This window comes from Cetorhinus maximus, chromosome 20 (genome assembly GCF_964194155.1).
Source record: "Cetorhinus maximus chromosome 20, sCetMax3.hap1.1, whole genome shotgun sequence".
Lineage (NCBI taxonomy): Eukaryota > Metazoa > Chordata > Chondrichthyes > Lamniformes > Cetorhinidae > Cetorhinus > Cetorhinus maximus.
In genome coordinates, this window is record NC_135898.1 from 52,619,213 (window position 1) to 52,645,846 (window position 26,634).

The 26,634-nt window shown below is 38.0% G+C and overlaps 1 protein-coding gene and 1 long non-coding RNA gene across 10 annotated transcripts in view; one reads left to right on the plus strand and one right to left on the minus strand.

The window, feature by feature from the left end:
• Positions 1-26,634, minus strand: part of atrnl1b (attractin-like 1b) — a 1,047,255-nt gene that overhangs the window by 889,163 nt on the left and 131,458 nt on the right. For all 9 annotated transcript variants that reach the window (XR_013579731.1, XM_078564667.1, XM_078564670.1 and 6 more), the window contains exons 8-9: positions 11,086-11,341; positions 3,206-3,389 (exon numbers count right to left, since the gene is read on the minus strand). Coding sequence is in view for 8 of the 9 variants with exons in the window: in XM_078564667.1 (XP_078420793.1) it covers positions 3,206-3,389; positions 11,086-11,341 (440 nt within the window). In the remaining variant the exon portion in view is untranslated. The remainder of the gene's footprint in view (positions 1-3,205; positions 3,390-11,085; positions 11,342-26,634) is intronic.
• Positions 9,897-14,843, plus strand: LOC144694378 (uncharacterized). The gene is made up of 3 exons (XR_013579738.1): positions 9,897-10,117; positions 13,005-13,071; positions 14,589-14,843. It is a non-coding gene; the product is annotated as an uncharacterized LOC144694378 (long non-coding RNA).

The following is a 26,634-nucleotide window of genomic DNA, read 5'->3' on the forward strand; positions in this document are numbered from 1 at the left end:
ATCCCCGGTATCAGCCTAGTGAACCTTCGCTGCACTCCTTCTATGGCAAGTATATCCTTTCTTAGGTAGGGAGACCAAAACTGCACACAATACTCCAGGTGTGGTCTCACCAAGGCCTTGTATAACTGCAGTAAGAAATCCCTACTTCTGAACTCAAATCCTCTTGCAATGAAGGACAACATACCATTTGCCTTCCTAATTGCTTGCTGCACCTGCCTGTTTACTTTCATTGACTGGTGTACAAGGACACCCAGATCCCTTTGTACATCCACATTTCTCAATATATCACCATCTAAATAATACTCTGCCTTTCTGTTTTTCACACTGAAGCGTATAACTTCACATTTATCCACATTTATACTGCATCTGCCATGTGTTTGCCCACACACACAACTTGTCAAAATTGCCCTGAAGCCTCCTTGCATGCTCTTCACAGCCCTGCCCAGTTTTGTGTCATCAGCAAACTTGGAAATATTGCATTTGGTTTCCTCATCCAAGTCATTCATATATATTGTGAATAGCTGGAGCCCAAGCACTGATCGCGAGGTACACCACTAGTCACTGCCTGCCAACCGGAAAAAGACCCATTTATTCCCTCACTCTGTTTCCGGTCTGTCAACCAATTCTCAATCCATGCCAGTATATTACCCCCAATCTCATGTGCTTTAATTTTGCCCACTAACCTCTTATGTGGGGCCTTATCAAAAGCCTTCTTGAAATCCAAAATTACCACATCCACTGGTTCTTCCTTATCTGTTCTACTCGTTACATCCTCAAAAAATCTCCAGTAGATTAGTTAAGCATGATTTCCCTTTCATAAACCTATGCTGACTTTGTCTAATCCCGTTAATGCTTTCTAAGTGTTCTGTTACCACGTCTTTTATAATAGACTCTAGCATTTCCCCACTACTGATTACATTTCAATAAGTAAACTTTGGGTAATGTTTGCACCCAAAAGATATAATTCTAGGCTGAGCTGAGGTTTGAATTCACATCCTTGGTCAAAACTGCCATCTGTCATTAGACAAATGGATCCAGTCTGAAAATGAAATAACTTTCTTCAATTCTTCCAGATATGTCTAATATTTTCACTGTGCAGGAGACTCTTCAACCGATGTCAACAATGGGGGGTTCATTCTCACAGTAGCTAAGTAAGCTGAATGGTTCAAATATCAATCCTCACACTGGAAATACAAATTCACAGCCTGTATTCTTCAAAAAGCAGTTCATGAAAGAAATCCTAACTACTGGCAATAATTAAATATGCCAAGGTAGATATCACTTCCAAAAGCCCAGGAAAAAGAAACATGTTGGCCACCAAACTGTTATTTTAATCTGCTAACTGCATTCCAGTTTGCCATCAATTGTCAACTTTTTCCATGGTTTTAGTTTTTCTCCCAAAATATTCCTCAACTTCTCAGTCAATCCTCCTACTTATCTCCTATCTAACCACACCCACCACCCAATACGTCACGGAGACACCTTTAAGCTCACACAGTCCTGAAAATGCAACCATTAAAGGTTAATTCTTTGCTGCTCAGGAAGGCCAGTGGGATCTTCTCCCACTGTGGCTTTAGTTTGAAAGGGAGTAGAAGCAGGAACGCCATCCTTGCTCACAAGAAACCGTAACATATATTAAACTGAGCGGAAGCCCAGCATAAAGTAGTTCTACTGCAGAATCTACCTCTAGCCGGTACCATCATGCCCCTAAAACATTGCCGGTTTCAATGTCAATATTCTTTAAAAATAACTGTGTTCCTTTAATGAAACTAAAATATAATTTCAAGTGTTGGAAATAGTCAAACTGAGCACTTTGCTATTAAAATGTATAAAACATCATTGAACATTTCAAACCTCTATCAAAATATTTTTAGGCTTTCAGAGAATAAATATAAATTTGCTAACCTCCTGTGTAACTGATTTAAATGTACGTCATCACGCATCAGATTACTGATCAGATGCAAGTGCAAGAATGAACTCATTAACATTTAATTTATAGCAATACAATAAGAATTACTTTTACACAAGTTCACATTTAAAGTGCCTGTTTTAAGTCATTTTGATCCAAAGATCTGTTCCATTTAGGTTCAGCACAGTACTTTAGTTTTTCAGTCATAATACTGACATCATAATCAATTGTGTGTGGAAATCTTAATCTCATAAAAGGCTGCCATTTCCCTCACATTATCAGGAATTCTTGTTCAGTGAGTAGATCTTTTCAATTCATCTCGTTGACAACCTTTTCAGAGTTCTGCAACTGATTCAGAACTTCATAGGGTTAATACTTAAGGAAGCTATATCCACAGTGTGTGTCACAAAACTAGGACATTTTACCAGATTTATCCAAGTGTCAAAACAACCTGTTCTCACACACATCAACAGAAGTATAATTATGACTTTCCAAAATTATTTTAATCACTCACAGAAATAATAATTCAATATTATGATTGATTAAAAAGTTTTGTATTACACAACTGCATTTCAAACAATTCATCAGTTGTGCAGCACTGTGTGACCTTTGAGAGCCACAATAACATACGGTAAGTAAATGTCAACTCCTTTCTGAAAGCAGTAAAAAAAAACTTTTGAAATTGTGCTAATACTAAATAGTCAAAAGACCCCTGAGCATATATTACATATTCGTATTGTACAAGGATTCTACATCTTCGGCATTCCACATTGATTTTTAAAAATTGCTGCAAGCTAAAATCATAAAAGCTTAACGGGCCCTTCCTCGGCCATTTTCATTCTATTCCTAAATGTATTTAAATTAATGAGAAAGATGCTCCTAAACAATTGTGTCCAGAGAAGTGGACAGGTGGGCAAATAAAATGAAACTAGGAATGTTTTGAAAAAAAGGATTACTTTCCTGAATGCAGTAAAGTTGCTTGTCAGTTTTGCAGCAAATTGCTTTATCACTATACAGTTGAAAAATCTCTCAAACTACGAAAATAAAATAAACTCATCAATGCACAAGTAATAAATATAGCCAAATGCAACATTTTATTGAAAAACCTTAAATACATAAGCTTTCATAAGCAAAATATTTGCAACTTTCCTGTCTAGCACTCTAAGACATAAAGAACAGAAAACAGATTCACTGCTTCAACTATATTCAGATCCCCACCACAATTTAAGCATTTCTATTTCAAATCAAATGCTGCAACAAAAATCAACTGAATGGATGCTTGACTGTTCCACTTACCAAGTACGACTATTTACTGTGTACTTGTAGAGATCATCCACTAAGCCATATTTATTGTTTGTATACGCTTTGTATCCTCCGTGCACATAAATCGATTTTGTCATTGCATTGTAAACACTGCTGTGCCCGTATCCACCCTGGACTATCGCACCTCTGGTCTCTGTCACTAACCATGTGTTGGTCTCTGGACAAGAAATAAAACTAGTTTAAAAGTCCATCAATATTAGTGCATACTATTTTACATTGTTTTTCTATCCACAAATAAAGTTTATTTTTAAATCTTACCACACAGAAATGTTTTACTGCAACTAGTGTTTTAAGGGTTAATCCTTTCCAATAATTATCAACAGTCCAATGCGCAACAGACCAGCATTTCCACAAAAATATTAATCGAGTCTCAATGCGATCTATAACAGAATTTTCTATTGCTTTACTCATAATGCAGTATAAATACTGATCCTCTTGATCTCCCACTTATGCAATAATTAAAAATCATGAAAACAAAAAGTGCTTTGGCAAAATAGTTACTGTACTTCATTCCATTTCAATTCCTCTATAAATTTTACTCTGCTTTCTTGTATTGCAATTTAGGTTGGTAAATTTAAATCAGCACCAAAATCAAATAATTGTAGTCAGATACAATCCACTAACTTAAATTTAAGCAAAACATTTAAACTATAAACAATAAAGTGTTAATATTTAACTGTGATACACAATTACAATGTTTCTCTGTGAGTTTCATGCAATTGTATAACGGCAAATAAAACCAAAGAGGTTTACCAGAATGTAAAGTTCTGGAATTCCCCCCGCCCCAGACCTCTTCACCTCTCTACCTCTTGTTCCTCTTTCACAATATTCCTTAAAATCTACCTCTTTGACCAAGATTTAAGTTATTGGCCCCATCCATGTGGTTCAGTGTCAACTTTCATTTTATGACGCTCCTGTGAAACACTTGGGATGTTTTAAAGGCATGATATAAATACAAATTGTTGTTGTAGTGGAGCAGAGATGTTTCAGAGATTTGTTAGGCATGTTCAAAATCATGAAATGTTTTGATGGAAAAAACTATTTCCTGTGGTAGCATGGTCAGGTCTCAGATTTAAGGCAATTGGCAAAAAGAAGTGATATGGAAAATTTTTTTTAAAAAAATAGCATGTTAATGCCATCTGGAATACAGGGCAAAATTTTCTGCCTGCCAGGCGGGTGGGCCCGACCCAATCTCCGGTAGGCGGGGAGCCGATCCAATTAAGGCCCGCCCAGCATGACATCCGGCAGGAAGTGCTATGCGCTTCCTGTGCAAGGGGGCGGGGGAATCCCCAAAAACGAAAGAGCGCACATCTCCCTGAGGCTAAGTGTTGCCTCTGGGAGGTTGCTTACACTTCTAAAAATATGAAAATTGGAAGAAAAAAAATTCCCTAACATGTCCCCTTCATGTGACAATGTCACATGAGATGGGACATGTTCATAATTTACATTATAAGTTTATTAAACTTTTTAAATCCTTACATGAAACTTCATCCCACCGGTGGATGAGGTTTCATGTTTTTTCTATTGCCCGTCGAGGCTCCTTGCCTGCCCTCCAACCTCAAGGTTGGACGGGCAGGTTCTTTAATTGTTTAAATGATCCTGTCAATGGCCTCAATTGGCCATTGACAGGTCGGCGGGCGCACAGCTGATTTGGCTGTGCCCCCACCTTCCTGAAAATTTAAATGGAGCGGGATGACGTCAGGGGTTCCGTCTGACATCATCCCGCGTCGGCGAGCGGGCAAAATTGCTCGCCGATGGCAAAATTCTGCCCACACTGTCTGACAGGCTGATGGAAGCAGATTCAATAGGAACTTTAAAAAAGAAATTAGACAAATATTTCAAGGAAAACATTTGCAGGTCTATGGAGAAAGAGCCAGGTAGCAGAACTAGTTGGCTACCCCTACCAAAGGGACAGACAGTTACAAAGGGCAAAATGGCCTCTTTATGCAGTGTACCATTCTATGACTTCTATGATAAATCACTGGCTTTCGAAACATTCAATTTTTTCACTTTCACTTGCAATCTAAATTTCCTAAACAACCACAAAATTTGAAATTGATTTTGCATAGCCTCAAACCAAACGTCAAGATCCAGGCATCCACTATAGTGACCAAGCAATTGCAATCAAAATTGCAATACCTTGCTCCATATTTTGTAACTTTTTTTAAATGTATTTTACTTATTCATATTACCAATACAACAACTGCGGATTTCAGGTTATTTATAAGGACTATTAGCAAATCAAAACATGAACAGCTTTACAAAGCAAAGGTTAATTTTACTTACTGATTATATAATGTAATTATATGTCATCATATAACCTACTGCAGCTTATTTCTTTTGTAAATGTGTTGACATATTTCAAACAAGTACAACAGCTGAATTATGGAACAAGGTTAGCCATCCTAAAATCAGCTGTTCCTTCCATTTCAGCACTTATAGCACAAATAAGAGAAGGAAAAGCTCCACTCCAAAATCAGTTGTTGGCAACTATTCAAATGTAAAGATGATGAGCTGTAAGAAAGAGAAGTAATTGGCAGATGCATGGGGGGGGGGGGGGGGCGGGGGGGGAGTAGCGGAGGGTGGATAGAGAAGGAGCTTCATTTAGGTTTATGAGATAGTACGCTGAAAACTCAGATTTTTATTTCAGATCAAGTCACAACAGTGGAACTGGGAAATAAAAATGGAAATTAATGAAATGAAATGTAACTAAAATGAAATTAAGGTCAGGTCGAGCAGTTTTAGTTTGTTTGTTTGGCTTAGTTGGTAGCACACACACCTTTCTCAGAAAGCTTTTGTTTTTGGTCCCATATAAAGGCCTGAGTGTAAAATCTAAGATACAGTACATAGAGGATACTGCACTGTTGGATGCACTGTCCCTCAGGCCCAACATAAAACTGAGAACTTGCCTTCATGCACAGGCAAACAGTGCAAGACCTCATAACACTATTCAAAGAAAAGCAAGGAGTTCTCCCAGCATCTTGAACAACGCTTATATACAGCAAAAAAGATCAACAATTCATCCATTCATTACACTGCTGGCAAAGAATGGTTCTTGCATATGCCCACTAATGTACAGTCACTGCTCTTATTCCAAAAATAATTCATTGCCTCAAACAATTCAAGAGGTTTACATGTAATAAGATGCTTATATAAATTTAAGTATTTATTTAAAGAGCTATAAATGTTTGAAATAATCTGCCAGGCAGATTAGAAGAGTCAAAAATGTTGGCTTGATTCAAGAAAAGTTAGATGCTGTGATGGGAGAGTGTTACATTAAAGATGAACCTTGAAGAGCCAAATAGTCTTCTCTCATCCCTGACATGCAGCACAGCGAAGACAACTGGCTGCAGAAACTGACCCAGTTGGAATTCAAACAGACAACAGTTCAGCTAACTGAAACCATTCTTTCCTCTGTGCATCAAAAACCAGTTTGCAGAACATTTAAGATTAAACAGAGATGAATAACTATTTTCTAGTATGCATAATACAAATTATCCAATCTTTGCATGCTGAAGAGAGATATGCTGTTGAAGCTTTTCATCTTGCACTCATTAGGACAGTTGCAAGAATGTCAAATTTTAAAGGGAAAAACAATTTCTACTGAAATGGAGTAATTGGAATAATTCAATATTAAAACTGATATTAAGATGTGCATTGACAGCTTTAAAAGTAGTCAAATGTAGTTATCAGCATTAATAGCTTTAAGTATAGTTGTGAGAGCTCTTTCTAAGCATGATGGGAAATATAGCCAACACATAGGCATGATGGGTATGGTACTGTGGGAACCCAACTAATAATCACAAGTCACAAAACTTAATGATCTTTACAAGATGGGTAAACAAATGTTAGGGCAATAAGAACACAGGTTGGGAGGCATTTCCCAACTTCCCAATGAGATGATGAGACATCTGCAGCCTGAATAATTCTGCTCATTAGGTATGTTACTGGAGATTGTATTAGTAAGTATAGTGGAATGTGATAACTGAAAGATTAAAAATATGCTATGCAGCCTTGGTATCAGAGAGAGACACACTGTAGAACCAGGCTGTGTCCTCCCAGCATATGCTTGAATAAAACCTTTGCTTACTAGAAAACTCTCGTGGTCTCATCTTTTTACCACAACAATACTGCATGAGAAAAGGGTGCTGATTGGTTGGCAAGTGATTGACCAAGACACGTTGCCATGGCAAATGCACCAGGGAGCTATTGTCCCCCATGCTTTTATTTATTCAAAAATGGTGCAATGTCTGATAATATTCCTTTTGCCTACAGAGGACAAGTCCCTGCATATAAATATAGGTAGTTTCTAGCAAGCGTATATGAGCCGCATTGCAAGCCCAACTAATGATCATAAATTGGTTGTTAGTGTAATTCTTAGCATAATTGGGATAGTTCAGCAGGTGCTGCCCAATCTCAGAATCGCATCTAACATTAGACGTTATGTTCTAAGCTTTGCAAGCAAGGGTTGGTTGAATATGGTCAGTACTCTGCCTATTGCAAACAGCCGAAGGGACGCGCTGTTTGATACGATTCAACAGTCAATGGGATATATGGCCTATGTACCTGGCATCACACCAGCACTGAAACTCATATGCCACATTATTCATTTGTATGGTTCATACGCCTATGTGTAGTTCTTGTGTCTGCCCTGATGAGTGCAGGACAAAAAACTTCAACAGCATATCTTCTTCAGCAATACTCAAGTTCTGCACTACCAAGTGATAATCTTTGCATTCTATGGTTTAAGTTTACCACACTTCATCTAAAGTTTACCTTAATTTTCAACAAATAAACTGAAATGCAATTATTAAAATGACTCTCTGATAACTATTTTGATTTAAGCTATGATGCCCCATAAAATAAGTGAAGTGGTGACAGCTGAAAAAGCCAACTCAACAAACAAACTAGTTGCTGTCATAATTTTAATAAGGCAGTGAGATTACATATTTTGCATCAGTGTAAAGCAGTAAACTAATGGACTTGTGGCACAGTGGGTAGTGTCCCAGCCACTGAGCCAGAAGCTCTGGGTTCGAGTCCCGTCCCAGGACTGAATGGGTAAGGAAGGTGCATTCAAAGCGCAGCCAAACAGGTTGATATCAATCTGCAAATCCTTCCAACACATGCCAATGGCAGGCAGTCAGAGCAGGAAAGATTCCTGGTCAGTCATGTGATGGAAAGAAAGTTGGAGCCTCTACCATCACTATCCACAGCTCCGAACAACAATAAACATGTAAAAGTGCATGTTGCCAGAAGCCTCGGACTCCAAGTGACCTGAAACATAGTATCACAGTATCCATACAGTGTAGAATGAGGCCATTCTGCCCATTGAGTCTGCACTGGCTCTCTGAAAGAGCATTCTACAGAGTGCCATTCCCCTGCCTTATCCCTGTAACCTTGCACATTCTCTCTTTTCAGGTAGCAACATAATTCCCTTTTGAATACCTAAATAAATACCCAAATAAATACCAAACAGCTTTGCATCAACACAGAATATGTGGTATAACTACAGAGTAAAATCATTCCAATTGCCTTCACAAAGTACACTCAGGCTATTTCATTTTCAAACATATAGCAATGTCTCTGCAACAAAAACTTAAACATGAAATGGCTTTTTCAAACAATTTAATGTTAGCAGATAGTTCATTGCGTTTTCAGCTTGCAGAAAACTGATTTCCCTTAAAGTGACCTGGCTTTACCCCACTGCTCTATGATTATACCACTAATACAACACAAATCTTAGATGATTGCCAACAGTATCACATTCAAAGGGCAGACAAAGGAAACGGTATAAGGATGCGCTCAAGGTCACCCTAAAGCACAGAGGCATTAACACCACTGACTGGGAGGAGAATGTTGCCCATCGCTCTGCATGGCACGTGCACCTGGTCCATCAAGGTGCAAGCCACTTTGAAGCTCAGCGACTCAGCAGCGAGGCGGAACAGCAGCACCAGAGAAAGGAGAAGGAAGCCAACCCAGGGCTGCGATTTCCACTCCCTTGTGCAACAACTTGCCCCCACTGCGGAAGAACATGTGGACCCAGAGCTTGACTCCTCAGTCATCTGAAGTCTCACCAAGCCTGAAAGATGTCATCCTCGATTCAAAGAGACCACCGACCACCCTTAACAATATCCAAACAGTGCCACATTATTCTGTATAACGCATCTGCAACATACTCATTTTCAAACTCTATGTTATTTGGAATTATACTATCATCTAATGAGTTATCTATCCATACACATAAATTATCTATTTGGTGAACCGGAGATAACTGCCAGCAAAAGGCTTCCGATGTGAAGAATAGTAAAACTAAAAAAAGGTTCTTCAGGTTTTTCCACATTGTTGTTTAGTAGCAGCTCTCCTCCTCAGAGTAAGCTTTAATTGCAGGCCTTACCACTTAGGAGCAAAGGATTCCCTGCCTTACATTTAAAAGAAAAAAAAGGGCCTTTTTTTAAAATTAAAGACATAATCCATTCCTGGTACTGCAGCCAGTGATTAAGAATTTTTCCTCAGACTAGTTATACAGGGAACTTGATTTACATATGATGGGAGGATCTTCCTGCCAGACATGAACAAACCTGCTTACTTCTGCTGCCCAGAATTAGAGGGATTTTATACAATATCTAATGTTTGCTGTAAAGAAAGGAACTGGTTAGAAATTAAAGGCTTTAACTGTAAATTGCTAAAAGATTCTCAATTACTATATTGGGTTGGATCTTGTGGTCAGCGGCAAAGCTTCTGCGCTCGGCTGATCTCAATAAAGCTGTCCACAAAGATCTGGAAATCCTGGTAGCATGAGTTTTCCCTTTCCACACAGCAGTTTGTTTCTGGCACCAAATTAAGGGAATCTCCAGGTGTCCAGCAACAGTGATGTCATCAAGCAGGGTAAGTTGCCAATCACATTGAAGTGTTCTCTCGGACAAAAAAACAGGAAGAAACAACCACTGAAGTCCTTCACTTGTAATTTTTAAGTTTTATAAGTGGTGAAATAAATAATTGGGATATGCAGAAGGTTAAAGGTAGAATCTAAAATAGCATAAACATAAAAACAATTATCATAATGATGAAACATGACATTTAGCAAACATTAAAAAAATCTAAGGGCCAGTGTGGCTGCTTAGCAGTAATTATGAACTTTGTATGTTGTTAAAAACCCAGTTACACGTCATTCAACCTCCTTCCTTCCTTTCTCATTCAGCCAGTCCCTTGTTTCATGGGGTTGCCAGAGTGCTGTTTGATCTCCTTCATATCAACCATCAGCTTTTTTTGGATTTGGTGGGTGTTTTTACAGCCAGATGCCCTTCCTGCCGTCAATCCTCCCCATTTTTCCAGGCTGGGGATTAACATGCCTGCACCAGTAGCTAGGTTCTTTAGTAGCCAACAAGTCCTGGAGTGGGACTTGAACCCACAGCCTTCCTGCTCAGAGGACAGGGAACTATCCACAGAGCTGCTCCAGCTCCAGTTACACCGCATTTAACAAAGTGCAATTTTTTCAAGGGTTTTTACAGTAAGGCTAGTAATGTACGATTGGAATATCACGTCAATTCAATGATATCTAATTGATTTCAATCTGGGCGGGCCTCAACAGCACACCCCTGGTAGAGCACAGAATCACTGGCATCTTCTTCTGGATTTCCACATTTGACTGCACATGTGCTAACTCAAGAAGTTGCTCAGTTCCAGAGCAATAATGACAGTAAACACTGACAGTTTGGTCGTCACTACTACCACAAAATCTGTATTATCGCTTTGTTAAAAGGCTTTGGTTCATTTTCATCAATGATGAGATTTTTCTGATGAACTGATTTCACAATACATTTCAGACATTCAAAACACTTACATAAATTACTTACTTATATTGTATTCCTGAACACTGTTTATGTAACCATAAAGTGCAGAATATCCAAAAATGATAATCATGATGACATCCCCACTGTCCATTTCAATGATATGTGCCGAGTGCCCTTCCACATCATATTGTTGGCCAGGGTTTAGAACTGTTGGAGTTTTTCTAGTCCATGATAGAGTGGGGATGTTGAAGATCCACAGTTCATTTGTGATATTTCCATTATCAGTATCAATTTTTCCTCCATACATGTAAATATCATCCTGGAAAGGAAGAAATGTCACTAAATAAAGTAGAACAATTACTCTTGTTTATGCGAATGAGTGGACAAGTCAAAGTTTTCTTCATAATCATTGCTTTTAATTTCTGCCTTATCCTCCACTTACAATGGTCTAATCAATTCAATGAGGTTAAAACACAGAATTAAACAACAGACTTCAAGGAATATTTTAGTTTGCAGACACAAGTTCTTAAATTAAAAATAAAATCAACTATTCAGTTATATTTTAAAAAATCATTGTTATAAGGTTCAAAGCTTATGACTGACATCAATGGTAAATATTCCATAGCTTAACATTTGCCTAAAACTAAGTCAATATAAAAAATATCGACATGAAATGCTAACTATTTCTCTCCGCACAAATTCCACCAGATCGGAGTGCTTGCAGCATTTTGTCCTTTTATTTCAGTTCTCCAGCATCTGCAGTATTTTGCTGTTATAGAAAATATAGTTATGGGCTTGATTAAACAGCAATGTGCAATATCAGCACTCACACGAGAAATTTATTATTTGGGCCTCCGGCTCACACTGGGCCCAAAAGGGGGGTATTTTCTGCCATATTGACCAAGAAGTAATTGCGACAAATTTCAGATGCAACTCAACATCCTGTTATTTTTAGCACACCTATATAGAGCGTCAAGTGTTGCAGCACACCAATGCTTGTGCGGCCCTTTCAAAAGCTCACTATGGCCCAATATTCACAAGTTTTATAAGCAGGTATGATATGAAAATCATGGTAATTGGGAAGTTTGAAGATAACTTATCCAAGCAGTTCCTAATAATGATATCCACTGTAAAGATTCTGTGACCTCACTTGTTAATTAAATTTTAGTGAGCAACATTTGAAATAGTTTCAATTATTGTCACAGTTTATGATACCAATGTATCAACATTTAATTATCCAGTCAAATAATCCAAAAACACTGTCAAGAGAACAAATGATAGCAAAAAGAACAAAAACACATCTTTAGGTAATATTTTAAAACCATTTGGTTTAAGTTTTCACTTTTTACAGATTTTAAAATAATTCATGGAACTTTCTTCAATTCTTGAGGGGCTTTTATGTACATAATTCAGTATGCAAGAGTTCAAAGTGACCCACCAACACCTTCGGAGAGCACTGAATGCAAACTTGTCAGTGTCCCCCGTGTTTTGAGAACAAATAAAAAAGTGATTTTGCTTATAAGGACCATTTAAATTGTTAACTAATCTCCCAAAACATATTTTTGCTTACGGATCCAGTACAAAATTTCTTCTATAACTTATGCAGGATAGTTAACTTTGCTTTTCTTTCCTTGTCAATTTTATGCTTGACCAAAGGAGCAACGAGCAAGCTCGAAGCTCACCAATTCAACCAAGCAAGGCAATCAATCTGCGAATAAGTCTGGTCTAATGTATTAGACTACAGTAAAACTGCTGTATCAATACAGAGAGGTTACATCTGTACAATTTGTTTCTTTAAATCAAAGTTTCCAATTCAACCATCACAGTTAAGTCAGATAATTATTAGTATTATACATGTAAAGGTGACATATAAATGATATATTAACAATATTTGATTACAGAAAAAATGCATATATGTAATTTAAATAATGTTATGAATGTGTATGACATTGTATCCAATCATGTATATTACTGTTATATAGGTTATATTGGGTAGTATTTGGCAAAGCTCCATGCCTGGATCTGCAAAGTTACAAAACGATTTGAAAGGTAGTAAACTGCAGTCAAAGAACAACAAATGACATCAACACCAACAATCACATGCCTAAAGTAAAGGTATATGTGTGTATGCAAGTAATATTTTCCTATTCCAATGCAAACTAGAAAACTAGAATTTATTTAACTTCCCTCCAGTCCATTGAATGTGGAAACTCATATTTGGTTGGGCCACAAGGCAATTTAGATTGCATGGGCCATTGCAGAGGTTGGTAGAAGTATGAAATAGGACTGCCAAGGAGTCAGTGGGGCATTAACTGTTGCTGCAAATTCAAGAATGAACTGAATTAGTATCTGGAAAAAGTAAGCGGAGAGAGGTATTATAAACTATGATATTTACTAGACACAGGGGTTGGTCAGATGGATTGCAAGTCTTTTCCAGTCATGCACGATCTTATACTTCTGTGAATCGGAACTGTGGGTCAAAATGCCAAAACAGGAGTAAGCCTCCCATGGAAAACATTCTATCAGAGTTCTATCAGAGCTCACTGGGAATTAGATGAGTAATAATACATTGTATTATGAATTATTGAACTTGTTAAAGTGTCTACTAACAAACAATATGGTGGCCAAAATGGTTTAGTTGAAAGGAATTGAGCAATTCAGCTGTTTCACTTTCGGCTCTTTAATGAAGAGCATATTTTCATATTTTCTTGCCATTTAATTACAAAATTTAAGTTGCTCTTTTAGGGATATTAAGTTTGAGCCAATTAAAACATAACACCAAAATGGCACTGACAAATAGGAAACATGCACAGCCATAACTTAAGCTACTTGCCCACGCTGTTGCTCATGTTAAATCATATAAGCCATTTAATGAAGACAGGGTTCAATATCACACAATGCGTCATGCTTTGTCTCTTCAAAGATTACAAAGGTTAATTGTTATTAAGTATGTAAAGAGTGATGTCAGTTGAATCATTTCCTTGGTACTCATCAGTTTCAGGTTGCAGCCAAGAACCACATATTTTACAATTGTCTTGCATCTAACAAAGCATGACTTTTGGGGTTATAATTTTTGCACATTTGAAATTGGTATTCAAGTTGAGGATGCTACTAGAGGTGAATGCAGCACTTTCCCAATAGAGAGCAGACCATCAATCCATTAACTAGAGATGATTAATCCATTAACTAATGTTATGTTGGTATGCCAGGATCTAACCGCTGCATCACTCACCCCCTCTATCTGTGCAATTTGTAAAATTAACAATTGAAGTATCATTGACAGATGTTTCCCTTTATTTCTTTGCTGTCCTGATTTTACTTTACATAAATAAAATGTAGAACTGTTACAATAATTCCGTAACCACAAACAGAAATATTAAAATATTTACCATGGAATTACAGCAAACCATTTCAAGCAAGGATAGTTAACCCAAACAATGATGCCCTTATTAATCACTCAATGGCAATAACTGGCAAAAATCTAGTCATTTATTTTTGAAACGTACAGCCCAGTGAAAATAAATTTCGAAATTTCACTGTAGGAATTTTGTTTTTATTTTTTTAAGTGCATCTGCTGGAGTATGGACAAGGGCAACAGACACATGGGAACATCAGCACCGAGAAGTCCCCCTCCTAGCCACTCACCATCCTGTCTTGGAAATATATCGCTGTTTCTTCACTATCGCTGGGTTAAAATCCTAGAACTCCCTGACTGCACTGTGGGTGTACCTGCACTACACTGACTGCAGCAGTTCAAGGCGGCAGCTCACCACCACCTTCTCAAGGGCAATTAGGGATGGACAATAAATGCTGGCCTAGCCAGCGACACCCACATTCTATGAATGAATAAAAGAAATTCTAAAATACGCTCAGTTGTACTGCAGTCCAACTATCATTCATTGCAATTCACAATTACCCATTTTGCTTCAAAAGTTTAATCCATTTTGATCTCGTCTCTTAAAAGTAAACACACCTCCACGGGTTTAGTTCTCATACTGATCATAAATGTCACTCCAACAATGTTGCCATGCTCCCCATGCTTAAAAACAGATTTTATATTGATATTAATTATTGCCCAAGATTCATGCTACAAATCCATGATGCAAAATGGTGTTCCAACACAAATCAAATTGCAAATAAAAAGTAATACTGCATTCCACTGGCTAAATAGAACAAGTAACTATCAAGATGTCAATGGTTATTATAACGTTCCTTACACTCTCCTAAATGCTGAGCAATGTCAAGAATTTCTTACCAACATATATTAGTTGTACCATATCTGATTTGCTTTTGGTTCCGTGGCCATAGAAAGCTTGAGTGATTACCTCAATATTACATGAAAAGGTGACTGATTTTATAGATACCTTGGATTGTGATAGAGGGAAATTAAATGAAAAATGGACTGCATCAAAGCAATTTTTTCCTACAAGCAACTCAAACTGGAAAATAATTAAAATTAATTTAAGTATTTTGGCTGGGAAGGAATTAAACGTTTTCCTTCATCTTGCTAAACAAATTAATTAGTATAGTTGACTTCAGCAGGTGAAACAGGTTAAAAAAATACAGGGATAATGGCATTAAAATTCTGTCTTAGTACGAAAAGCATTTGGAATGAATCATTGGTAGCATACATAGCCAGTGAGAATCCCAGATTATGGCCCAGAAACTAATAGAAAAATGTTAATTATAAATTTATATGCTAAATGCTGTGAAAAAAATCAGAAATTTGAAGTGAAGAATATGCCACGAGACCTAATTCTCCACAAATTGGATGATTTGTACCACTCCAGGGAGAGTCTCAAAAAAAATTGCACCCTCACAATGAGCCTTCACTTTGAAATTAATTATTCACGAACTTGCTGGGTTTACAGTTAGTATAAATTAATCTTGCCACAGCCAATTAGGGCTGGTAATTCATGTCATTAAGGACCCTGTAAATGGCATGGTTTATGATTTTGACATGCCACTCAATCTTGGAGGCCCAGGAAGGAAACAATGAACCTGTGGAATCTCTCTCCACAAGTAGCGAATTGTCACCAGCAGCTTTTTCCAACCTCCTTTCTTTGTCACTCACTCTTCTTCCCCATTCCCTGCGCACCCACCTCCCCACTCACTATTAGATAAATTTTCACACACTGTTAGGCTGTTGACTAAATCTGGCTCATTGCTCATTATTAAATCTACCATGACCTGTCCAAGGCATCTATCCTGAGTTACTTCATTGCAAGTCAAGTGGCCCCTTCTGGAAAATGATTACATGTGAATATAGGGATAGAATAGACTGAGACTCAAGTGTAATGCCATCAAATGCAATCAAAATGGCATGTCGACATTTATCTTTCAGGCTTACGCATCGATAACAGCCACTTGAGAGATACCAGTGAAATCCTAAACCCTATTTCAGTACCTTCAGAAAGTAAATGACATTGGAAAGAAAACAAATGGTTTTGCAGAGATAAGTGGCTACTTAAGTAATGGAACAAAATGATGGAACAAAAACAGAAAATTGTTACCATCAGCTCTGAAGAAGTCATACAGACTCGAAACTTTAACTCTGTTTTTCTCTCCACGGATGCTGTTAGACCTGCTGAGTTTTTCCAGCATTTTCTGTTTTGTTTCAGATTTCCAGCATCTGCAGTATTTTGCTTTTAACTTAAGTAATGGAATTTAACATGGATAGATCCATGCTAATACACAATTAATAAATAATTCTCAAGAATGAATTAAATTTTTGTTATATACATCAAGCATTTTTAAAATAACATGTAAGGTATAAGAATTTGAATGTTAATATTCAACTTGATGTTTCTGTGGTTATCACTTGCTACGTGAAAGCACTATCAGATTGAATAGTTATTTGGAATAGGCAAACAGGGACATAAACAGCCAAATTTAAAACGTTCAGGACAGATTGCAGAGAGAAGGATGGATAAAAATAATGACTAAATAAGGGGCTAATTCCGTATTCAACTATTTCTACAGATGGATTGTGTGGTGGTGGCAAGAAACAGATGACAACACAAATGACTATTAAATAATCTTCTCAAAAAACCAATTACATATTAGTATTTTTGATCTAGTTTTATGTGAAGATCACACAAACAATATTATACAAAAGTAATCTATAAAACAAAAATACGGCTCTGGATTTGAAAAGTCAACTGTGAAAAGTAGTTCAGCTATTCTAACTGAAACTGGAAACAGAACTACAATATTACATTGACTATGTAAAGTGATTTTAATAACTAATACATGCTGACAATGGTGTTGAGTTTCTATATATAGGCAAAAAAGTCAATCTGTTTCCGGCTATTTCTTCTTAGATCTATATTAATTTGGTTTTATTAATCATCCTTATGCACATAGGCATGTCATGATACAGGATTTGTTCCCTAGAAGTTTGGACACATCAAACAAACCAAAATATAATTGCAAGGTAAATTTTCATAATCCTAGTTTTTTAAGAGTAAGATATTGTAAGATATTAACTCCAGCATGCTATGTCTCATTTCAGAACTCGTGTATTTTCATCATAGTTAAAATTATAGTGCTACTTACCACATTACAAAAAACATATTCAGATCCATTATTCAATTTAGAATTTCTATTTTTTGTCCTAATTTATGCCCCAATTTACCAAAGCTTCTCAAATCTTCAGAATGTCAAATGGGCCACGGTCATTTTTAACACAATGGACAAAAACCTTGACAAAGCATTGAACTTTTGCTGTGAAGGAATCTAACAGCACGTTTAATTTAAAAAAAATTTTGAGTAGCAAATTATTGAAAGTGTGAGCTAATAATGTCACAGAGAGGAAAACTGGGCATCTGGTATTTGAATGAACAGGGTATGCAACTACAGTGATTGCTCAGATCAACCAGATTGAAAGGTTGAGAAAGTAGCAGTACAAGGACTACGGCAAAAATGTAGTTAGAATGAGTGAATTCAATATCAAAACAGGTACAGAAAAAAAAGTGAAGAAAGACTGGATTGAGAGGAAAAGGAGTCAGAAGAAAAAATATTCCGATGTAAAATTTTTACATTCTAATTAAAATCTTAAGGAAGGAAACTTCACACTTGTAATTAACAGTTAACACATTATTAAGAGAGTACTTACACAGGAATAGACAGGGCTGAACTCTATGACAAGTTTAGTTCGTCCATGCTGTACAAACACAGCAATGTCACTCCATTCAATGCATTTCAATGGTGACCTAGGCATTGAGATGCCATTTTAGCAAAGCTAATGGAAGAGCAATGCAACAGCTTTTGGTTATTTGAGTTTAACAGGACATCGTTTGAAGCTGCTGTACCATCTATAATAATAATGCTCAGGCTCAGTTTTTGTCTGTTCGGACTAGTTTGATTGGTCAGTTAAGGGGTGCATCTGTCGGTGGATTTATTTGGTGGACAGTGCTTCATTATAGCATTCAAGTACTGTATTGAGTATAACAATGTTTTGATCCATCTGACACAAGGCACCTGGAGGTGCAAGGTTCTTTGTTTGCAACCAAGTGTGACCCTTTTGATCTCTAGCATGCAAGTTGTTTCAGGCAAGTGGTTCCTAACTGCAATTTTAAAACTCATTACTGGCTTGCCACTTTATCTCATAGATAGAAATTTCTTTAGCCTATAGGTAAAGACAGCAACAGCACATAGTCAACAATGGCGTATATTATGGAAGTTAAGGCCTTTCTTATTACATATTCTCTCATGCAACTAAGAATTTTATATGGTAGGCATTGACTGGCCAGCTGAGTCCAAAAGCTGGAGAAGTACTTCAGAGTAACACATTAAACTGATGGAGATGTAAAATGTTTCTGTTAAGTAGTTGCTAACTGCAAACATTTAAACCCAATTCAGTTTATTGCATTCAGTTAAACTTTGAGCTATGTGAGCAACACAAACATGACAGCTAACATTGGAAAATATCAAGTTGCAGTAACATATTTGGGTGCCCATTGTGTTGGCATCCCCAAAGCGATGGAGACTGTTAGAAAGCAAAATGCATAATCAATCTCATACAATCATCAGAATGCCTGCAGATTTACCTGACATGCAGAGGGTTTACTTTCAAGGAAATCAAGAATAAGAAGCCATCACACAAGCACCCCATGGTTCAAACCAGGATCTTTATTTTCTGTAGGGTTGCCATATACTTCTCCCTCAAGTCTTTTGAAATTTTAATGGCAGTTACCAACCAAAATCAACTTGTGCTTTTTTCTTCCAGTATCAATTCAAGCTCTAATAAGTGCCCAAAAGATGTTTAATATGTAACTTTGCTACCTTTGGTTAGTGTTCCTCGAGAAGAAAATGTAGATCTATCAAAATAGTAATGGTTACTGGATCTCAGTAGCAATTTAAATTTAATCATGTATTCCTCCCCAGATAGGATGGAAGGAGGAAATAAACTGTCCGAAAGCAACACATGCTGGCATATCATTCATGCTGCAGCACAAATTTCCCACACAGCCAGCATGCTAGTTTTAATACTTAGGTTTTGCAACAGATGGTTTCAGGAACTGATGCCTGCAGACTTTTAACAAATATACGAGGTAGCATTCCAAGTTTACGAGCTTGCAATTCCATCTATACTCTCAAAACACGATTTTGATGCAGCTTTACAAACAAAGTCTCTAAATTTTCAACTCTGGCTTCCTTTCAAGCACTTGTGTTTCAACTCAGCATGCTCTTTCATTCTTTTCTACTGTACGATTGGTTTGGTTTTTTTCTTAAGAGCTATGCTGCAGATGCAGCTTTCTTTTTCTTGACTGAGCCCATTGATAGTTTAAAAAGCATTGTGAATTGAATGTTACAAAGGAAAATTATAGAAAGATCATCAAATTAATCAGTAATAATGATTACTAAGCCTCGGAAATGTATGATGAAAAACTCTGAGAAGAGTTGAACAATAAAAGTTGCAATGTTTGATGGATGTTATTGTCCTTGAAGTGGATCAAAGGAAATATTTCAGAGCCTTCCTTAAGGTGGAACCAATGATTGAAGAGGGTGTATTTAATGGGCTAAATCCCCGTTTTTCATTCAATTTTTTTTTTGACGCGCCAGTCAGACAGCCCAAACCTCCATTGTGATTCACCCAATCCTGCATCAAAAAAGCTAAAGAAATACAGGAGAAAAGTCGTCAACACTATGTATGCTGTTTCTCCAGCATTCGACAGATCTTCTGAAGTTTCTGAAAACTCAAACTCAAAGGGTTTGAATAAAAGGCTCCAAACCCATGTAGACTATTCTACACATTTATAAGTTTTTTTTATTATGAGATGTGGGTGTCACTGGCTAGGCCAGTGTTTATGGCTCATCCCTAATTACCCTCAAGAAGGTAGTGGTGAGCTGTCTTCTTGAACCACTGTAGTCTATGTGGTGTAGGTACAACCACAGTCCTGTTAGGGAGGGAGTTCTTGGATTTTGACACAGTAACAGTGAAGGAACAGCGGTATATTTCCATGTCAGGATAGTGCGTGGCTTGGAGGGCAGCTTCCAGGTAATGATGTTTCCACGCATCTGCTGCCCTTGTCCTTCTAGATGTTAGTGGTCATGGGCTTGGAAGATGCCGTCGATGGAGCCTTGGAAGGTGCCGAAGGAGCCTTTGAGAGTTCCTGCAGTGCATCTTGTAGATGGTACACACTACTGCCACCATGCGTTGGTGTTGAAGGGAGTGAATGTTCATGGACAGGGTGCCAATCAAGTGGGTTGCTTTGTCCTCGATGGTGTCGAGCTTCTTCAATGTTGTTGGAGCTGCACTCATTCAGGCAAGCGGAAAGTATTCCATCACACTCCCGACTTTTCCCTTGTAGATGGTGGACAGGTTTTCGGGAGTCAGGGAATGAGTTACTCGCCACAGAATACCTAGCCTCTGACCAGCTCTTGTAGCCATAGTATTTATATGGCTAGTCCAAGACAGATCAGTTTCTGGTCAATGCTAACCCCCAGGATGTTGTTAGTGGGGGATTCAGTGATGGTAATGCCATTGGATGTCATGGGGTGACGGTTAGATTCTCTCTTGTCGATGATGGTCATTGCCTGACGCTTGTGCGGTGCAAATGTTACTTGCCACTTGTCAGCCCAAGCCTGGATATTGTCCAGGTCTTGCTCCATTTGGGCATGGACTGCTTATCTGAGGAGTCGCGAATGGTGCTGAACTTTGTGCGATCATCAGCGAACATCCCCACTTCTGACCTTATGATGGAAAGGTCATTGATGAAGCAGCTGAAGATGGTTGGGCCTAGGAAACTACCTTGGAGGACTCCTGCAGTGATGTCCTGGAACTGAGATGATTGATCTCCAACAACCACAACCATCCTCCTCTGTGCTCGGTATGACTACAACCAGCAGAGAGCTTTCCCCTGATTCCCATTGACTCCAGTTTTGCTAGGACTCCTTGATGTCACACTCGGTCAAATGCTGCCTTGATGTCAAGGGCAGTAACTCTCACCACACCTCTGGAGTCCAGCTCTTTTGTCCATGCTTGAACCAAGGCTGTAATGAGGTCAGGATCTGAGTGATTCTGACAGAACCCAAACTGAGCGTCAGTGAGCAGGCTATTGCTGAGCAAGTGCCGCTTGATAGCACTGTTGATGACCCCTTCCATTACTTTACTGATGCAGTAATTGACCGGGTTGGATTTATTTTTTTGTGTGCAGGACATAACGGGGCAATTTTACACGTTACCGGGTAGATACCAATGTTGCAGCTGTACTGGAACAACTTGGCTAGGGGCACGGCAAGGTCTAGAGCACAAGTCTTCAGTACTATTGCCGGAATATTGTCAGGGCCCATAGTCTTTGCAGTGTTAAGTGCCTTCAGCTGTTCCCTGATATCACATGGAGTGAATCGAATTGGCTGAAGACTTGCATCTGTGATGCTGGGGACCTCTGGAGGAGGCTAACATGAATCTTCCACTTGGCACTTCTGGCTGAAGATTGTAGCAAATGCTTCAGCCTTATCTTTTGCACTCATGTGCTGGGCTCCCCCATCATTTGAGGATGGGGATGTTGGTGCAGCCTCCTCCTCCAGTGAGTTGTCTACCAACCATCATTCACGACTGGATGTGGCAGGAATGCAGAGCTTAGATCTAATCCTTTGGTTGAGGAATCGCTTAGCTCTGTCTGTTGCATGCTGCTTATGCTGTTTGACATGCAAGTAGTGCTGAGTTGTAGCTTCACCAGGTTGACGCCTCATTTTTAGGTATGCCTGGTGCTGATCCTGGCATGCCCTCCTGCACTCTTCATTGAAACAGGCTTAATCTACTGGCTTGGTGGTAATGGTAGAGTCAGGGATATGACTGGCCATGAGGTTATAGATTGTGGTTGAGTACAGTTCTGCTGTTGCCAATCGCCCACAGCACCAGTGTTTGATAGATCTGGTCGAAATTTATCCATTTAACATGGTGTTAGTGCTACACAACACAATGGAGGGTATCCTCAATGTGAAAATGAGACTTCATCTCCACAAGGACTACATGGTGGCCACTCTTACTGATGCTGTCATGGATCGATATATCTGCTGCAGGCAGGTTGGGGAGGATGAGGTCAAGTATGTTTTTCCCTCATTGGTTCCCTCAACGCCTGCCACAGACCCAATCTAGCAGCTATGTCCTATAGGACTCAGCCAGCTTGATCAGCAGCCACCAAGCCACTCTTGGTGAAGGACATTGAAATCCCCCACCCAGAGTACATTCTGCATCCTTGCCACCTTCAGTGCTTCCTCCAAGTGGTGCTTAACATGGAGGAATACGGATTAATCAGCTGATGGAAAACAGTACGTGGTAATCAGTAGGAGGTTTCCTTGCCCATGTTTGACCTGATGCCATGAGACTTCACAGGATCCAGAATCAACGGTGAGGGCTCCCAGGACAACTCCTTCCCGACTGTATACCACTGTGCCGCCACCTCTGCTTGGTCTGTCCTGCTGGTGGGACAGGACATACCCAGGGATGGTGACGGTGGAGTCTAGAACATTGTCGGTAAGGTACGATTCCATGGGTATGCCGATATCAGGCTGTTACTTGACTGGTCTGTGAGACAGCTCTCCCAAATTTGATTGATAAATAAGCATTTCACTTTTCAGGTGTACAGTGTTGAAGTTCTGTTGTAAAGAAATGAGCTTACTTCAAGAAAAGTATTCTGTTCAGGCTTTGAAATATCCTGGTTTTACATTGTTTTATGTTATGGCATGCACAAATCACCTTTAGTAATCTATACTACTACTTTCTGGGGCCCATAGTGCTACTTTCTGGAGTCCATTGCTGCTCTGTAGGGTGATGGACTGCTGTCTAAAATTATAGAGGATTATTTATATTCTTAAGTCATTAAGCAGCCAACTTAATACCTATTGGAAAATAACACCAAGCAGCAAAGGTGCTTTTAGTAACATTGTGCTTGGTTTGCACTTGATGATCACTGTGTAAATGCACTGCACTAAATAATTATCACTCAAATTAAAACCATCACTTAAAAGGAGGAATCTGAAAGTATAGTCACATTCACAATGCCTATATTTCAAAAGACATCAAAGTAAAGTGCAGTTAACTTCATAAATTACTTTTTAAATTAAAGCAAATGCAAAATGACAAATAAACAACTGGATTTTCAGAAATGTCATTTTATAGCACACTATGAATTAATATAAAAATTACAAAAAGCTTTTAAGGATGAAGTATATTTTACACACTTCTTTTTAGTTTACAACAAACCACCCGTTAATCTTTTGCAGGATCCAACATTCCAAAGGACCCTCCAGCCCAACCCATATGGCACACTCTGAAAAAAGCAGATCAAGTGCACAAAAACAGGATCTTGCTTTAAGGAGCATTGCAAACTGGTCTTCAAAGAGCTCAATGGAACTATAAATTGCAATATCCAAGGGCTGTAGAAAGTATGTGCCGTTGAGATCACAAAAGGTCGACATAAGTCCATTCTGATTGATATCACTAACTTTTCTGGCTCATATGGGATAATCCCTAAATGGTACAGAGAAGCATCCTGCCAAAAGGTATGAAAGTCCTCCGGCAGCAGTCTCTTCAACAGCCTCAGTATGCTCAAATCATGGCCATCCTCCTTCACTTACTGCAAAAAAACGATGCCAACTCTTGTTTGCAATTTCAGATGACATGTCTATGGATTAGTCATCTATGGAAATATAAATGAAGAGAACTTTTAAGTACTTTTCTCTAATGTGAAATCATTGCCAAATCAATGTCTCTCGGAGACATACAACCAGCAAATTGTTTATTCACTTAATTCACAAACAATTATAGACAATGTGCATTCAACATCCAGATTTCCAAATATTGCCATACAATATCAACATGCAGTTATTAAAAAAAGGATATCAATACATTGTTTTTACAACAAGGAAAAACACATGATATGTAATCACTTACCAATCAAAGACGATGGTGGTGCACTTGACTAGACTAATGTTTGGCCCATGTCAGCATATATTTTCTGAAGGCACATCACCATCTTTAGGGATCGATGAGTTTTTCTTATTAGGCACTGTTTTCAATATAGCAAGATACTTGAGATTTATTTTCTACAGTCCTTTATATTATGATTAATATCTGAAATTTCAATAATTTGACACTATAGAGCACACGTATTCGACAGCCCTGTGCAGTCATTCTTTTCTTGATATATGTCAAAAATGAAAAGATAGGAAAAAATGTATATAGCTACAACTGAAGACATAGCACCAGTACAGATGCAATGGGCCCAATGGCATTCTTTTGTGCTGTAATTTCTATGACATGAAAAATGCTAATTTTTCTTCAATTTTTTGATTTGTGTATCTGCATTGAAATTTGTTTTTGCCACTTTTCTCATCAATAGAAAAGCTAAATTTTGTTGATGCACTTTGATCAAATTATTCACCTATTAAATTATTAAAATTGAACAATTTTAATTCATTTGGCCTTTGGTAACATACGACCAGCAAGTAAAATTGTGCATGCAAAAAAACACAGCTTAATAGCTCAATATTTACTGAATTATTATCTATTTGCCTACTCCAAAAGTCAGAAGATAGCTCAACAACTATTACGAATCCACAACCTCTACCACCTAGAAGGGCTGCATACACATGGGAACACCACCACTGCAAGCTTCCCCTCCAAGCCACACAGCATATTGATTTGGAACTATATCACCATTCCTTCACTGTCACTGTATCAAAATCATGGAACTTATTTCCAAACAGCACTGTAGGCGTACAACACTGCATGGACTGCAGTGGTTCAAGAAGCATGCAGGAAAAGCAAAAAGGGTTAGTTAGGGTGCAAATGAGATAGCAAGAGAAATGGGGAATTCTGGCTGACAAACTTTTTAATGATGATACCTTGTATTAGTTGATGATTTCCAAGGTATGTAATTGAGAGCTACTATCAAACATAGTCTCTTACGAGGTGGGCTGAGGCAGGGCAGGAAAGCAAATTACGATCTTGGACACACCGCAAATGTGCTAACACAGCTACAGCGACTTTAGTTCCTCACTGGAACAAACAACGAGGAACTGATTAAAACACAAAAAGACAAGTGTTTTAATTCAGTTTAGGTTGTCAACTTCCAACACAAAACCTAAAGAACTGTTAAATGTCACTATACCTTTGGATGCTATGTTTACACTTCAAAGTCCTTTCTTAATAAAAAAGCAACACCTTAACTTGGATTAGTCCTCACCACCATGTTATTCCAAGTACTAACTTATCAGTTTAATACATGACATTGGCCAGTGGGTCAAATGGCCTATTTCTGTGCTACAGACTCTGTGTAATCATACATTTTTTTAAATGCTGTGTTTCCTTTTTTCTGCAATGATGCCTAGGATTTCAGAGGCAAAGATTTGAATGATTTATCTAGTCACTTTAGTTAACAAGAAAGTTTAGTCAAGATTCTATTAATCTTAAAATAACACAAATTTATTACAAAAACAAATAGTATTTTGTTAATCTTGGTAAACTTGAAACATTGACCAATGCTTCTAGCCAGGACATTTGAAAAAAAATGACATCTGAGTTCATCTAGATTACATGCCCAGCCAATATTAAGTTAGCTTTCAGCTGGGAGAAGAGGGAGCAGCGCACTTTGCCCCAATTTCCCTGGATCAGGAGGAAGGAAATTTAAAAACCCTATGTGTGTGTGTGAAGGCAAGTCCTTCAGGAAAGGTGGGGGTGGGATTTTTTTTTTAGAAAGGAAACAAATCTAAGCTATTTGACAATTAGCTTTAATATAAAGAAGAAAAAAATTGGATCATCCTGGATAGCAACAAATTACAGTGCAGCACAATATATGTTTATGTTCTGGAACAGGGTTAAAAACAGGAAAAATATCATTTTTTGTCCAGTTTCCAATTCATTTAAAATTGTCAACATATGAGCACTTTCCTCCACAGTAAAAGTGAACAAAGAAAATAACTACAAATTTAATCAAAGCTGAATTTGTCACCCCATGTACTAATACAGTAAACAAATTGCTGGGAGTTGCAAACCTTAATTTATCAAGAATGAAATGATAAAACATTAGGTTGCTGATTACTGTAATTTACTCAAATCATGATGGTTTCTGCTCACGATGCAAAACTATCAAAAACTCAAAT